This window comes from Kryptolebias marmoratus, linkage group LG12 (genome assembly GCF_001649575.2).
Source record: "Kryptolebias marmoratus isolate JLee-2015 linkage group LG12, ASM164957v2, whole genome shotgun sequence".
NCBI classification, from domain to species: Eukaryota; Metazoa; Chordata; class Actinopteri; order Cyprinodontiformes; family Rivulidae; genus Kryptolebias; species Kryptolebias marmoratus.
Window position 1 is genome coordinate 14378833 of NC_051441.1, and position 17625 is coordinate 14396457.

General features: G+C 38.8%; 1 protein-coding gene across 2 annotated transcripts in view; it reads left to right on the forward strand.

Annotated features, from left to right (window-relative positions):
• Positions 1-330: 330 nt before the first annotated feature.
• cacna1ha (calcium channel, voltage-dependent, T type, alpha 1H subunit a) overlaps positions 331-17625 on the forward strand; it is a 63537-nt gene continuing 46242 nt past the window's right edge. For both annotated transcript variants that reach the window (XM_017428142.3, XM_017428143.3), the window contains exons 1-8: positions 331-435; positions 1546-1679; positions 2627-2724; positions 8408-8567; positions 10081-10405; positions 13218-13310; positions 15423-15661; positions 16145-16647. In XM_017428142.3, the coding sequence (XP_017283631.1) occupies positions 343-435; positions 1546-1679; positions 2627-2724; positions 8408-8567; positions 10081-10405; positions 13218-13310; positions 15423-15661; positions 16145-16647 (1645 nt within the window). In that variant the 5' untranslated portion in view covers positions 331-342. The remainder of the gene's footprint in view (positions 436-1545; positions 1680-2626; positions 2725-8407; positions 8568-10080; positions 10406-13217; positions 13311-15422; positions 15662-16144; positions 16648-17625) is intronic.

Genomic DNA, 17625 nt, shown 5'->3' on the forward strand with positions numbered 1-17625 from the left:
TAAAAGCCCAGAGTGAGATCAGCAGCAGTTTGTCATCACTAAAGACAAGATTTTTTTAGTTGTTGGCATCCTTTTCCAGTGTATTGATGAAGAAACTGCTTCCTCATAAGCTTCTGCTAGATCAGGCTGTATCAAATACATAAATCAATGTTTTGAGTGTGCTGAAATTCACTTACTGTTGAATGGTTGTGGTTTTTAGTTTTCTAATACAGATTAAATGTCATTAAAAATAATTGTGCTATGCAGCACACCATTTTTTTCCCCTCTTTTGGTGTTGATATCAAATGACATCAAACTTGTTTGACCTTAACTTTCTCTCGTACGTGGTTCGAGCACGTGTCCATGCTGGTGATCCTGCTCAACTGTGTGACTTTGGGGATGTTTCAGCCCTGCGAGGATGTTACCTGCCTGTCAGAGTGGTGCCGCATCCTACAGGTGAGTGTGACTTTCACACTGTGAGCTGGATTCATAACAACATTCTTGCACATGGCAAAGTGCTGTTTTTTTTCGCGTCATAATGCGTTTGCTTGCCCTTCATGAAAACACATGTCACTCACCTTGCACATTTACATTCTTTACTGACAGTAATGGCAAAAAGCAGCAAGCGGTTTGTGAAGCAGGCAATATGGTGGCATATGGCAGTGAGGAATGTGCTGTTTACCTTGATGACACGAGTACTACAGAGTCACACTCAACATACTAGTTAAGTTAAATGTTGAGATTTATTTTGTAGCTGTACAAACTGTTGGGGTACATACATCAGGGTGTTGGTAGAAAAAAAAATACATAAAATAAAATAAATTCATCACAAGAAGGTCACCACTCACACCACAATGGAAAAGGAGTAAAGGAAGCTACTTTCTAAATCAATCTACAAGAAAGCTAAGCAAGAATGGCTGGTTCAGATGACAGCCGAAGTTGAAGATACAGAATATACGAAAAGCCAAAAAGGTCGTCTTTTGTGGGCTTTGAGATCCCTTTTAGCGTTAAAAAAACATCAGTAAATACCCCACCAGACATTCATTAGGCTCCACCTGCATCCACTAACACTCATGTGAGAGGCTAAATGTGAGTTAGTTACTTTGTATGTACAGACTTTATCTTATTTTTTTTACAAATGGCCTTTTATTCTGCATCAAACACAAAACTTAACACCTATTTTGGTGCCATTATCCTAATAAACAAGATTCCTTTCAGTTTTAAAGTGTATCAGACTGTTTGTTTTGTTTGTTAGTCAATCCCTTCTCATACATTTACTTCGTGACACCTGGAGGTGTGCTCATTAAACTCAGGTACAGATGTTCCTCTTGCTGTGAAAACAGTTTAATTAATTGATGCACAACTATAAGCACAGTAAGCCGGAAGTGTTCTCTGCTGAAATTTAACAAAACAACAAACAATATACAGTATTTGTATTTCACACAACTTCCTCAGTCTTTCTGTACTGATAAAGGAATTAAAGGAGAATCTGACAAATATTCTTCAGTTGGTATTATCAGTGCTGAACACTCATTTTGTGTGTTTGCTTTTATCTTGTGGCACCAGGTGTTGGATGACTGCATCTTTGCTTTCTTCGCCGTGGAAATGGTCATCAAGATGGTGGCTCTTGGAATTTTTGGCTCCAATTGTTACCTCGGTGATAAATGGAACCAGCTTGACTTTGTCATTGTCATGGCAGGGTTAGTATTTAATTTGCCTTTTTCCATGCCTGTAGCATTTCTTTCTTTTTTTCCGCTGTCAGCAGGAAAATCAGAGTATGGGTGGGAAATCATACAATTTTTGTGACAAGGACAATCTTAGTACTTTATGCTTGCACTAACTCTATTTTCTCCTCTTTATGAAGTATTTCCTGAAAGAGAAACTGATAAAAATGATGCCAAAATTAAAATTTCAAAATAAACTGCAGGTGGGAACAGATTGCAATCAGCGATTTGAGCTTAAAAGTTACCTGTATTGAATGGGTGTTTCTTCCACAGCTAAACAAAATATGGACAGTAGGACAAAAATAAGTATTTTTACCTTTTTATGAAGAGGATAAAAGCAACTTATTTTCAAAAATAACTTCTTCCATAAGCCTGCAGTTTAAAAGCTTATTTGTTCAGCCTCAAAGTTCAGCAGTTATCAGGGCTAACAGTTAGGAGATTGGTGAAAAGAGCAATGTTCCTGCTGGCTTACGACTGGAGAAACTATACAGGTTTGAGCAAGGCCAAGAACCAATTAGGAACCAATCAGGAGTAGGTCATTATGGAACTACTTCCTCAATCTGAGGCCTGACCAATATGGCCAAAGCCACTCTCCCTTAACTCACACAATCACAAAGCAGAGCACAAAACACAATAAAACTATAACCATTCCTTCTAACTGCTTATAAGTTTTCATATTTCTTGTGTTTTTGTGCTGCAGTGTATGTAGATTGTCCAGAATCAGAAGTACTTCTGGAGCTTTGTGATTAAAGCCAAATGCACTGTAATTATGTGGGCCGCCTTATCACATGATTAGTGTTCTTTCCTTCATGTTGTTGCTTTGTGTGTGTGTGTGTGAATGTATTGTTTTAGCTATCATGAAGTGCAGGGTGTCAAGTAAAAGTTTGTCGTTTTTTTTTTTGTTTTTGCAACTGTCTCTTCAGAGTGATGGAGTATTCTCTGGATGGCCACAATGCCAGCCTGTCAGCCATCCGTACCGTTCGAGTACTTCGACCGCTGCGGGCCATCAACAGAGTACCAAGTAAGTCCCCGATTAGTGATAAGATCGGGCATATCTTTCTGAAATCCTGTATTTCTTTGCACCTCATCTCAGGGGTTGTGATGGATCTAAATGTGGCATCATTGGACATGTTTCATCACCAGGTGACTTCTTCTTTCCATCTAAAGGGTGATTTTTAATCCAAGTGCTGTGAGATTAAATAAAATTGCATTGTTACATGAGATAAACAGAAGCATAACGTGCACTAAGTTCCCATGGAATAGTTCAAAAACATGTTTAACAAGTGGAAAACTTGTAATTCCATGGATTTACATGGAAATGTATACAGGTTTCACACATTTTTTATACCATGGAAATGTTCAAAACCCCATAATACCATGTGTTTCTCGTGTCCCATGGTATTTTAACATGCAAACATGTGCTCAGCTGTGGCGCTGTGGTAGCTCGGTGGTCAGTGCAGCTGTCTCATAATCCTGATGCTGAGGGTTCAAGCCCAGGTTGTGTCAGGAAGAGCATCTGGTGTAAAACATTTGCCAAATCTTTTGTTCAAGTTTGCTTGCTGTAGTGAACCCGGCAGAAGGAAGAACAAACAACACATACGCATGTAGATTTCCACATGTAAAGATCATGTGGGTTTTCTGTGACCCTTCTATGGAAAAAGAACATAATCTGTAAGTACGGGGCTGTATTATGTGTTGCTACCTCAAAAACTCATTGATTTATCCCCGCTGATACACTTTACTTCATTTTATGACAGTCAGCATCTTTTATTTAATATAGTTTACAATATTTTAGATTAATTCACCTTTTATTCCTCTCATACAGTCCTGTGTGTTTCTCTCAGCCTGTTTTACTTTGAACAGTGCACAACTTCATTTTGGTTTCTGCCTTCTCACTGTTTAGCGGTGAGCTGATAGATGACGCAAGGGAGTTTGGCATTTGTTTTTGTTTTGTTTTTTTAGCTCACTAGAACTCACACATAGTTTGTCATTTCCCTAAAAGCTCTTTGACAGAAGTGGCAATAAATCTACAGCTAAGGAGATTCCATAGACAATGGTGTCATAACAAACTTACAATAGTATTAACAAGTTAGCAAGTTGTTTTTCTCTCCTGGGCTGCAAGTCACAGAAGCTATTTGGCTCAATACATTTCTGGTTTATTGCAGGCATTTGGTTGAGGCATATATAGCTTAGAAAAATATAATAATTGAGCTCAGAAACACTCCTTACTTCCATGCAAAAAGTGAAGCGACACAATAAGTTTCTAGTTGCTACCTGAAGGTGAACTTGGAGACCGGAAGAGGGGGAAACTGCACCGATGGGTGACAGTGACTGTTATAACTCTGGGCTGGAAAAGTCAAGGTCATTGTGAAAGAAATGTGGAACTAACGGACCCCGGAGCTCACATTCACAGACTTCCAGGTGAACAGAACGGGAGACCCCTGGAGGATGTTTAACATCAGCTTTCTTTCCAAAATGTGGCTTTGTTTTTATCTATCACGATCAGAGAGGGAGGGTTTGTGGACCCAAGGCTCAAAGAAACTCTAAAATTTGTCTCTCCTTCAGTTTTCCCCGATATCTTTGTTTGTCTTTGTGCCTCAGTGCAGAGCAGAGTTGTTGTGCAGATGTTGAGTGTGTTTTTGTTCTGTAGCTTAGATACAACAAGCGGCGCTCTGTTTATTTCATTTTAACAGGGCTGCAGCTTGCAGGGGGGGCTTCTGCTAATTATCTGCCAACTGCTGATAATTTGCAGTTGTGTTTGTACATTGTGAGCGTGCACACACAAACACATTTTCTGATTGCCTGAATCAGTCATCAGAATACTTTAGTGCTGTTTGTGACACCTAGATTTATACTTCAGGCTCTAATAAGGTATTTGGGCTGCAATTTTGTTTTGACTAGTTCTAAGAAAAATAACAAATTGTGTTGCCTAGAATATAATAGCACCTCATGCAGCTAATAGACCATCATTAGAAATCTGTTCTCGTGTCGGGACAATATGGACTAATACCCTAAGACAACTGTCCAATTGAAGTCTGAATCTACAGTACTGCCTACAATTCCCAGAATCCAACTGCTGCTTCACCACAGATCACAGACCCTCTGTGTCACACCATATGATCTTACTAGTAAATCAATTTATCCTAATCACTGAATATTATATTTTAACAAGATAAGATTTTATTCTCATCATGAATATTTTGTCAAGTATTTTGGTGACAGGAAGAACCAATCAAAACTCCTGTCCTTTTTTAAAGTTGCGTTTTTGTCCGTTTCAGCTATGGACCCACAGAGAATCAAAATAGGCTAATATCAGGTTTCTGTGGATGGAGGTGGTGGAAGATTTGGACCCAGAATCTAGACAAACATAAGGAGCTCTTAAGTAAAACTAATTTATTAAACAAAGCAAAACAAAAAGGCTGACATGGCAGCAGAAACTAAATAACCCACACTTATGAATAACAAAGTTTACAGGGAACATGAGGAGGGAGATATAATGGGAAAACCAGACAGGAAGCTGAGGAACAGGTTATATATACTGAGGTTAATGAGCAAGAGGACACAGGTGACAGATTACTAATCAGGAACAGGTGCAGGTGGTGAAGTTAGGATGACATGAACAAAACCACTGAGGAAGAGTGAGTGATGGCACAAGGAACACAGAGGGCACAGGGACCAAAACTACACATAATAGGGAACAAACAAAAACACACAGATAACAAGAAATAAAACAGAACTACAGAAATGTGAATAAAAATGATAAAGCTAATACAAAAAATAACTCAAATCCTAAACTGCTTCACTACAACACTTCAACTACGTAACTGAAAACGATTGGACCAACTCAAGAATTATTTTACGACCCAGGTTCAGGTCAAATCATGCATTTTATTTTATTTTTTCCAAAACACTATTTATTCTGTGTTTTTGGACAACAACCAAAAACACAGAACAAGTATTCTACTTGACAAAACAAAACAAAAACAAAAAACTAAAAGCACTTGAAGAGCTCAAACCTCTGCCAAGGCTATAATAATAAGATATAGTACAATAAGGATCGCAATCCAGATATTCATTGCGTTAATGTCAAAATTTCCTGAATATTTCATCAAAATCTGGTCATTAGTTTTTAAGTAATCTTGCTAACAAACAAACAACCCAACACTGCCCTCCTTGGCGAAGGTAATGGAAACAAAACAAAAAAAGCACACAAAAGAGTTTCGTCGAAGCCTGCACGTTAATCAAATATCACATCCCTGTGGAAGGAAAACATTATCATTCATTATCACTTCTGTTCGCAAAAGTTGGTCTCCAGCAAACACAGACACAGTTTACTGTGATGTGCAAAATCAGCCTGTCTCTGAACATGTCAGTAATTCCTTTTAGTTCAACACCATACTCAATCTGTGTTAACGTCTACTATGATGCTTACCTCTGTCTGTTTGAGCCCTCTCTATTTTTTCCACACAGTCCACTATGGGCCTTTAGGAACTGACAACTTCTTGGACTTTTCTGATCTCATAGTGCTTAATGGGTGTCTGAACCGTAGTGTTTAACAGTTCCCTCTGAATCCACTGTACTTGATGGGTACACATGCATCTTACCTCAAGCAGACCTCTCTGATGAGGAGAAGTTAGTATCTGAACTCCTCTTTACTCTGCCCAGGAGGAGAATCTACCTTTCTATCACTCTGAGGACTCATACTTGGTCTACCCAGAGATCTACCTTCCTGTCAGTCTGAAGACTTGGACTTAGTCTCTAGCCAAACACTGTCAACCAGTTCCCTCCAGCACCACAATAAGTCCTGCAAATTACCTTCTATTCCTTTTATTTTAACTTGTTTTACTCAACAGATGGAATTTTAAGTTTGTTGGATCCCAGCAGTAGTGATTGTGGACTTTTGCGGTCAGTCCTCCCTTCTCTGAAATCTACACTGAGGATTGGAGGCTGGAAGGTAATTCCAGGATGATTAGTCCCTAACCACTGTGTCCCTGACAGCCACTTGAGGGATCCTGCCGGCAATGCCAAATTGTTGTGAAAAAAATAAAATAATCCAGGCTTAAATTGAGAATCTTCTTAAGAGTAAAAGTTTATTAAACTTGTCAACAAGGGAGAGCAAACAGATTCTTCAACAGATTCTGTCTGTTTGTCTGTCTATTTATTGCATGCTGGGACTCCCTCTTTGCATCTGAGCGGCTGGTTTATTCAAAAATGTGGGAAACTCTACTCGACACAATACTGCACCTGCACAATCAGTCAATGAGTGGGAGAGACGCACCGATTTTATTTTAATTTCCAAGTCCGCACACAAACACTAAAAAACAGATAAACACATTATCAAAGGTAACATGAGTGCATTAAACATCATTAAACAGTATATTTTCCATAACAATTGCATTTTGAATATTACAGTTATTGAGCTAAAATTTAGTGTGGTAATAGCTAAGGGTCATCTTCAACAAATGCCCTGAGTGCTAACTGGTTGAATAAGATCAGTTTTTAAAACTTTGCCCTTTAAGACTGGAGTTACCTTTGCCTGTTAGCAAAAATATCTCATGAACCATGGGGACAGATTTTAATGAAACTCTCAAAAAGTAATCAGTTGTAGGTGGACATCTACAACTGATTACTGTTTGCAGTCAACTGGATTCAAGATGGCTGCCTCAGCTAATCAACCTTAGCCAACACCAAAATGGCTATAACTTGGTCAGTTTGACAGATGTTGAGCTAACATTTCCCACGCTAGTTCCTTAGAGTCACCCCCAACACATACTTCAAGCACTTTAAATTAGATCTTTGTTTAAAATACAAGGTGAGAGGCATTCCTTCAAAGAATGATAGTTATACACTATATTATTGTCAATGGTGAAACATTGACACTATATTGTCAACTTAATGAATTGATACAACATATATTTGTAATCACAATATCAAGGTAAATGTAAATAATTATTACTTTATTCATCATTTCTAGATTTAACTTAATAATAAGAAAAATAAAAGCTCCTCTGTATAAACAAAAAGGTCTGAAAAACAACTATATGAGCAGCTGAGTGAGATTTTCCTCTAATGTACCTAAGTAGTATTTCATCATTAGTTTCTGAAAGAAATGCATTGAGAACACTGATGAGCCTGGGGCAGTTTAGTCCCATCTTAATCACTAAGAAACTCTGAGAAGGTCTTTGTTTTTGCTTTCCAGGTATTAACATATTAGCAGATTTATGCAGATTTTTCTCCTGGAGCTGAAAAAATTAGTTAGTCGTGACACTGTAGCGTACAGTAGCTATAGATAGAGATATAGATATTTGTTAAATTACTGTTAATCTAATCTGTATGAGAAAGGACTGTGATGTAAGTAAAGAAAAACTGAACACGTTGTTGACCTGACGAACTGGATCCCCGACTCTGCTACTGCTGAAGATATTTGGAAATGGATTCTGAACAAATGTGGTTAAATAATAATGACTACAATGAAGCTGTGAGTTCAAACCATCGAGGATAAAACAATGACTGTCACTTTCATTACTGCCATCACTTGTGATCTTATTAGCCACATGGACGAAGTCAAACGTTCCACATTCACAAGATCAATAGCGTCAGTGTTGTTCCACATGCAAAACCAGCTGTTGTGCATTTGACCTTGTTAAACAGCCTGAGTAATTAATTTCTCATGACACCTCTGCTGTTTGTGTCCCACTGTGCAGGTATGAGGATCCTGGTGACGCTGCTCCTCGACACGTTACCCATGCTGGGCAATGTTCTCCTCCTTTGCTTCTTTGTCTTTTTCATTTTTGGCATCGTGGGGGTCCAGCTGTGGGCGGGACTACTGCGCAACCGCTGCTTCCTGCGAGAGGACATAAAAACGTGAGCGACACTTAACACTTAGACTTGTGCTAAACCGCTGCATATTATAAATGTTTTTTTTGTCTTTAGAATATTGACACTCAAGTATCTCCAGGGTGTATCCACTGTAATGCTTTGGACATACAGAGATGAGCAAAGGGAGAAGTGATGAGGAAGGGGCAGGAAAATTTACTAAAAAAAAAAATCTGCTCATTTCTTGTTTCTTGGGAGAAAAAAGCCTGTAAAAATAAATTAAAATCATTCAAAGAAATACAAAAATGATTTCACAGAAATGTACATTTCCAATCATATAACATGTTGATGAATACCTCTCTTTGATCAGGTTCAGTTTGGAGAAATAAAGTTTAATTCTGATCAGACTGATGAGCTAATGGGTAGTTTGAGCAAAGCCAGCTGCTAACATCTTAAAACAAATTTTATAGCAGTTCTTCAGCCTAGCCTGGAGGAAAATGTCTGCCCTTTTTATACATACTCTGTGTTCTTCTCATAAAGTACTAACTACTGACAACTATTTGACAGAATATCACTTCAAATAACCAAACTCTTACTTTAATAGTGGGAAAAAATCCATTTGGTTAAAAAAGCATAATGAAAGACAGCAAATTATGTGTCTGAGTTGATCCAAAGATGTTGCATGCATTTGTTACATGGTGATGTACAAGTAACAAAATAAAAACCTGAATTATATCACGACTGGTTATTTAAAAGCTTTGAAAAACAGGGTCTAATGGCAGAACATTTATCCGAGAATCATAAATACAAACAGTTCAGCTCCGGCTCAGAACAGACGCACTGTGCTAGAGGGAGGGATACGAGGCTGCATGTCTGTCCACACTGCACATGTCGTAATAAAAAGTAAATAAACCCTGTTCTTATCTTTATGATGTAATGGAATAAGTTACATTAGCAACAGAGGAACACTCGCTCCTTTTAAATCAGGCAAACACATGGACAAACAGGCACAAATGCATTAGGACAGACGGAGAAAAGCTCAGTCACCAATTTAGCCACGGGGAGTGAAACTATATAAGAGAACAAGAAAAAAAACAAAAAAACAACCTTCGTGTCTAAAACCTCAAGAAGCCAATATTGTCACTTTGAGACGCTTGAATTTATTCTGCTTTTGATGTAATGGTACAAATTGTTCCACAGTTAATGCATTTGAATCTCTTCTGTGTGTGAGAGAGAACAAAAAACAAGCTTAATATTTAAGAGACAAGTCTGCTTTGAGTTGTCTCTGTTTCCAATAAATTATGTATCCCGTCTGTCTGAAATAACACACACTCTCCCATTAGATGCTTTTTAGTTTAGTTATTATATCACAGAGAAGCAAATATGTTCTTCCTGACACAAACGTATTCGATTCTCTTGCTTTTAGTGCATAAATTATTGGAACGGGCAGATAGGAGTCATATAAAAACATTAAAGGAGGATTCTTTGAAAGAAATCAAAAATCTTGAATGTGAAATCTATATTGTAACTTAAGAATCCTATTTATTTTTTTCCTGCCCAGAATTTACAACCTGTCAATAAACCCTTACTACATGTCGGAGGAAGGCGAGGACAGCCCGTTTATCTGCTCGGCGCTCCGTGAGAATGGGATGCTGCGCTGCCACAGTGTGCCACCCTACTCTGAGGGCGGGGTGGAGTGCTCATTGGCTGCTTCCCTCCAAAGTTCTGCTCTGATTGGATTGCCCCCTGGAGTGGGAGGGGCCAGCTTTAACGGCTGCATCAACTGGAACCAGTACTACAACGACTGCCGCCCCGGGGAGCTCAACCCCCACAAGGGAGCCGTCAACTTTGACAACATTGGCTATGCTTGGATAGCCATATTCCAGGTGAGACTGGACAAATGTGATGGCCTGTCGTGGCTATAATCCCTTGCCTGTTGGAGATTAAAGAAACAGAGTTTGATTCTGATCGGTTCGAAGACCTAATGACTAGTCTGAGTGGAGCCAAGACCAAAGTGGATTGCTGCCATCTTAAAACAACTCTAGTCTCACAACTTTTATAGTCGTTCATTTAAATGCTATTTTATAAACCTTTACCCTGCTGTCAATTTTCCAGCACACATTTATATCAAATTATATTTATGAGTGCTAGTAGCAGCAGCACCTGTAGCACTTCCTGTGCAGCCATAGTGCATTCTGGCAAGAATATAATATTATTTCTGCCAGAAAAGCCAGGAACAGAAACTGACAGCAGTGTAAAAGTTTTTAAATTAGTCTTTGTATGAAGAACTGTGAATTTTTTAAGATTGGAATTATTCAAACATGGCAGCAATCCACTTCTTTCAACCATTAGCTCATCATTACGGTCAAATTTCAACTCTATTTATCCAAACTGAGATCATTCAGAGAGCTATCTGTAACAGTTAAAACATTTATTGTTCATTACCTTCCCACAGAACCTTAATTCATAAAGTCTAAACTACTGCTTTAAGTGTGATTTAATTTCAGACTCTTCTGTTTATGAGTCCCTTCTTTTTCTCCCCTTTCCACTGGTTCCACTTCCCCAGGGGACCAAGTCATGTTTACCTAACACCTTCTGTGCTGCTATCAGTCAGTCAGGTTCAAAGATATGACTGTTTCTCAAATGCTTTGATTTGCACATTACTTTCTAAAACGAAAGTCTTACCTTCAAATTACACCAGGCACTGAACTCATATCCACACACAGGCGTATTAATCCCTGTTTAGGCACTCAGAACTTCCCCGCGTGTGGTCTCAGCTCATACAGCTTTAAAGATTAGATTTTGGTGTTTGCATATTTTATATATATATATATATATATATATATATATATATATATATATATATATATTTCTTCTTCTTTTGGGATGGTTTTGTAAATGACACTTGGAGTCTTAGGTGAGATTAGTTTTTTTTTTCTTCCCCCAGTTAGCTGATTTGTGTGTTTGTATCTCACAGCAGCTGTTTACTTGCAGTATTTGGCCACAAATCTCTCCCCCAAACATTTGAGGAGATTCAGAGTAAAAGATGGGACAGGATGTGAAAAGAGCAAAGACAAGGAGAAAATCTCAGTGTTTTAAGAGCTACAGTTTGCTGGATGCTACATAAAGATTGTGGCTCACGTTCTTCTTCATAAATTTATCTAATTTGTATATGTATTGTACAAGAAATGATTGCAGGCTAATGCTTCAAACTGGATATTTTTGAGAATACTTTGGGATACTCGAGTGTGGTTTGGTTTTGACATGTTGCTTGGTAAGCAATGTCAACCAAGCCTGTAACCGGGTGCTGCAGTGGACCGTCCTCCGACCCACAGCATCTCTTTGGAGAGATTCACCTCACCACATCCATATCCTAAATGAATCGCACCACTCAGTTCATGGCGAGATGTAAATATAAAATCTCTAACATGTGTAACATGTCTGTTGGCACATTTGTTGGCGTATTCGCTTCACATGTGGTCAGGGTTTGATTCCCGGTCAGGCAGTCACATCTGGTTCATTATACTTACTGTTAAATTAAAACCAAAACACTTTATCTTTTTGTAAAAGGTGATTGTTTCTATAATATTTAAGACCATGTTTAACCATTTAATTAAGATAAAAAAAAACTTTCAGTCAAAAGATTTACTTTTTGCTTTAATCCCTGCAATTTTGTCTTTTCATTTAGTCCCCACAGTCACCCAGTGAAGTACTGCTTAAAGATAAATGACTAAACTAACTAAAGCCAGGATCTCCCTGGACTGTGAGTGATGGAGACAAGTTGGTGAGAAACACTAATGAGGGAGTTTGTCTTGAGCCATTTGTGGAGCTTCTCAGTTTCCTTGCAGGAGTTGCAGACACTCACAGTTTTGTTCCTTGAATTTTGAACATGTTAAAAAAATTTGGAACGAATTTTGCGGGCGTCTCAAACCTGTTCAATGAATGCCCTAGAATACAGTTTTGCAAGCCGTGCACATAAAAATAGGCAGTGATTTTCAAAAACTGACCTCTGAAAACATCCACATGGGTCACTGGTTGCTTGGTTGCAAACTCTCATAATTCAGAGACTGTGCAGCTGAAAATTAGCCTGTTTTCCTGCAATTTTAAGTTGCCAACTAGTCTCTGACAGTCACAGCTCAGTAAAATTCTACCTCAACAGACAAGCAAACAGTGAACATAAAGATCTTTAAAGATAAACAAAAGGAATCGCAGAAGCAGTAAAAATCCCAGCATTTCTGCCAAAAACAAAATCAACTTTCTTTCTTTTTGGCAGAAAAACACACTAATTGCTGTTCTGTAGATGATCTGTTCAAGCAGAAAGATTTAATTGATGCAGAGATCGACACATACCTGCCTTTTGGAACGCGTGCAGCACTCGCTCCATTGTTGTGTTCGTCTTCTTGCAGTTCATGCTGTAATGTGTTATTCTGACTGAGGGTGTAAAGTTGAGGTGCGAGTGTGTTATTAGTTGGCCTCAGCTGAGTCACTGCTTTCAAGTTTCGGCTTCTCGATTACTCATTAGCATAACAGCTACATGAAAGAGCTGCAGCGAGTCCCCCGGCGCCCGCTCGCTAACACACATGTGCACACTTAAAAGAGATTCCAAGGACTTTGTCTTGAGGTTTCCTATATCAAAGTTTGGGAAATACTTGATCTAAAAAGTTTCTTCTGTCTCTGTCTTTTTGTTGCCATCTCCAGGTCATCACTCTGGAAGGATGGGTGGACATTATGTACTATGTCATGGATGCTCATTCCTTCTACAATTTTATATATTTTATACTGCTCATTATTGTAAGTATACCGTCTGTGTTTCTTTTTAATAACAACCTTGTTTTGAACTTGAAATACACTACAGATAAACTAATCATCTGACACAGAATAAGACTACAAATCAAAACTAGAAAAAATGCATTTTCTGCAAAATGCAGTCTAAATCCTAAATGACTTTGCTACATGGGTAAAACAAGAACAACAGAATTATGAAATCAGAAAAACAATACCTGAAAGCTTAATGTAGCAAAACTGTAGCTAAATAATCAAATTAGCAAGGAGCATAGGAGGACAAAAAATAGGGCAATGTTTTTGAAGAAACTGAAGAAATCTTAATGTTTTTTGTTTGTCTGTCTTGAATAGAGGTATTTATTTATTTTTTTTGGGGGGGGAAATAAAAGTAAATAATTCAAAAAGAATAAATGTTTGAAACACCAAAACTCATCAAGTGTTTAAAAATGGAAGTAGTTTGGTTTCAAAAAATGTACTGAAGAAGCTAAAACCAGGAAAACAATAGTGAGAATGCTGACTCAACATTCACACTTTTATTACAAAACCCCACGACTGGGACATTTTTAGCCACACAGTCGATGATGAACTGAAGGATGATAAACTTCCCAGGGCCTGTGTCAGGTCTTGTTTTGTCATGTTTCTTAAAAGACTGACTTTCAGATACTGTTCATCTGCTGCAGATAGTTTTTTTTAGGCCTAAAAGAAGTAGGTGTAGGAAAGCTTGGACAGATGAAGGTAAGCTATCTGTAGTAACGGTGCGAAAGCAGCAGACAGACGGAGCAGATGTGCACCAGTGAGAGAAAGGATAATGACTGGTGAGAAAGTAAGGAGTTGACCAGGCAGCAGCATTTGAGTTTACATACTTGAGGATAAACTGAAGAAAAAATGGGTTGCAAAAAATGGTCTGGCAGGCAGGGTGGAGTGGGACTCTTTGGGTTATGAAGAATAGAGAAAAGTTTAAATGAGTGCATCAGAAAGACTGCTTATTAAGGCTTGGTTTTAGACAAATTGAGAGATGTAGTGTTGCCTCTACACCTAGATTGTAATGTGTAGGTGTAGATGTCAAACTAGACATTACAGAGGTTTTTGTGGCAGTAAAAGTATTTTTAAATGGGGGTGGGGGGTGAGGTTAAACCATGATTTATTTGAAGAGTGCCAGATATCTCTTTACCCTCCCCTAACACTGAAAAAAGCGGAGTGACAAACCCCTACCTCATGGTGTTAACAAAATGTCAGGGCAGGTCTGGAGTCAGTTTAAACTGTGACGAGCAGAGATGGTGTGTATGCAGACATTTTGTAGATCTGTCGCTCTACCTTATGGAACCAGCTTAAAATAAGATGGTGCTTAAATTCACGACTCTTTCATAACTTTTTTGCATATAAGCTTATAACTGATTTAGAAATCAAAGACAAATAAAACCTATAAGAGTTTTCAACTTAAATTTGAAATACATATTTTTTTTTAATCAGCACCTCTTTAATTCCACAAAAAGCAATATACACAATAGTTCGGAATAATTTGCCTACCTAACCAGAATTCATGTTTGCAACAAATTGCTTTTACAAGACATTTTTGTGAACTCACTTTTTTCCTGCTTTGAGAACCAAAGGATGACTTTCCCAAAGTTCATCCGTAAACAAACTCTCCTTGGATCATGTCCCTCTTTTTTTGAACCTTGTAAACTCTTTATTGTGTTAACAGAACTCCTCTGATCATTTTTGAGTGGTTTCAAAAACCAAAACTTAGCTTAGGCTGTTTTTTTTTTACACTGAATTCCTTCCCTGCTCGCTGTTTCATATAGAAGTACCTATTATGCATTGAAACAGAAAAACACTTGAAGTTGAGATAAAAGGAGTATGAGCAAAAGGTACTGAAGTTGCATAGTGAAAACAAAAGTGTCTACCAAAAGAATCATTGTAAAGAGGGATGTTGACAGAGCACCTCGGGGTAGTCTTAACTAAGTTTTTGAGCTTGTAGCCCTAGTGTTGATTGTTTATTTTTTTCTTCAAGTGACAAGAAAACAGATGGTCCAGAATTATTGTATTTTTAGTAGGTTGCATCACATTCTGAAGTTTTTCTGTTTTTTTGTTCTTTTGTTTTTTTTTACTTACCCCAACCAGGTGGGCTCTTTCTTCATGATCAACTTGTGCCTCGTGGTCATCGCCACCCAGTTCTCGGAGACAAAGCAAAGGGAGAACGCCCTGATGAGGGAGCAGCGCGCCCGCTTCATGTCCAACGACTCAACCCTGGCCAGCTACAGTGAGCCCGGCTCGTGCTACGAGGAGATGCTGCGATACATTAGTCACCTTTACCGCAAATTTAGACGCAGACTGCAGAGGATGTACTACGGGTGGCACAGGTGTGATGCTGGAATCTCTTTATCTTTTTATTATTGCTGTTTGCTTAATTTGGCAATGCAACCACGCAAAAACATAGGCAAATATAGAAAAAAATGAAACTAACATTCCATGTAGAAAAATTACGCACACCGCCAATAATCCCCAAGGTTTAAATAAAGATCTTGTGCAATCTGTTAGTGCTCAAAATATGTTATGTGGATGACTTTCAGCTACTACTACTTTAAATTTTTGCTCAATATTTTCTAAAAATGACCAAGTTAAAGCTATTCATGTTTTTGCCAAAGCTGATTACCTGTGGCAGCCATCTTGAATCAGGTTTCTTCCAAACATACATAGGTTTTAGCTGTACCTGCAGTGATTACCTGTAAGAGTTTGATCAAGATCTGTCCAGTGGTTCATAAAATATTTTGCTAACAGACCGGCAGGGTTAACTTTCCCTGTCTTTGCTCACTTTTTGTTTCTGTTTCTCATAATATGAACAGCAAACGGCGTAAAAAGGTGAACCCAAACGGCAGCGGGTGTGGCGGCAACGGCAGCGGTAATGGTCACGGCCAGGGTTCCAGCAGGGGCTCCGGTCCGGGCACTGCAATGTGGCTGAGGCCGATTCACAACCTCCTGCAGAATCATCAGCATCAACACTGTCGCCTCAGCAATGGTGGGCAGCACACGGTCAGCGTGGCATCCGCAGAGCACACGGACAAAGAGGGCGCAGGGGAGGAGCTGGAGATGAAGGTCCGGGGAGGAAGTACAAACGAAAATGACGGCGACAACCCGGCCGTCGTCACTCAGGGAGTGGGGACATTGCTCGGGCGACTGAACGGGGGGATGAACTATCCGACTATTCTGCCGTCCTTTGTGTGCAGCTACAGCAGTAAGACGCCGCCGTCACACTCAAAGCAGAGCGGGCGCAGTCCAGAGCAGCATCAGTCCCCGTCTGAACACACAGAGACGCTGACCAAGCTTTACCAACTCATGGGACAGCACAGTAAGAACAACTAAACTGCACTCATGGCCAGCTTTAGAACTAAAGGGAAATCAATGGGAAAACCACAATTAGGCAAAACTAATGAAAATGTTGTGTGCATCATGTTTAAAGATCTAAAGTTAATTTCACTTTTACTTTGCTTGATCCAAGACAGAAAACTCTGTTTGAACACAATAAGAAGTCAACTTTGCTGTGGCATAACAAAAGCTCACATTCTCCTATCTTCCAGCAGCTTGTGTGTGTTTTATTCACCAGGACCAATTTTTTTAAGTGATGTTCTGTCAAATAATTATTAATAGTTTGTACATCAGTCACAGAAGACAGAGTATGGAGGAAGGGCAGAAGTCTTCGTCCAGGCTAAAAAAAAAAAGAATGCCCATTTTTTAAAATTGTTTTTCAGGCTTATAAAATAACTCTTTCTCAAAAACAGAGAAATGTGAAAGAACGCACCATTAGCTAATATCAAACCTCTACACTTTTGCATGACACCATTTTTGTTTCAGTTAGTCACGGGTTTCTCATCTGTCAGTACACAAATGTTCGTGTGTGCTGAGCATAGATAGAGCAAGTGTATCTATCCCCCTGATCTGCACATTGATTTAGTCCAAAACTTTACTCAACTCCGAGTAGACTGATATTCTGAGCAGCATCAGGACATTTTTATGGTTTATACTCGGCACACATACAGTTGCGTAATAACCCAGACGTTGTTCGGTCAAGAAAATAACAACAAACTAGCAGATTGGAGGAGATATTTGTGTAAAACTTTGGCATGCCATGCAGCAGGTAATATGCATTCCTTCAAGGACTGCTGGTTTCATCCTAAATCTTAAGAATCTGATGTTTTAAATTTTCCCTTCGGCATTACCATACTCAAATCTTGCATCTTCTCTTTATGCTATATCTTTTAACTCGTCTGTGTCCTCTCCTCGAGCTTGACCTGAAGTAGCCCGTGTGCTGTTTATGTCTCAGGCAGCA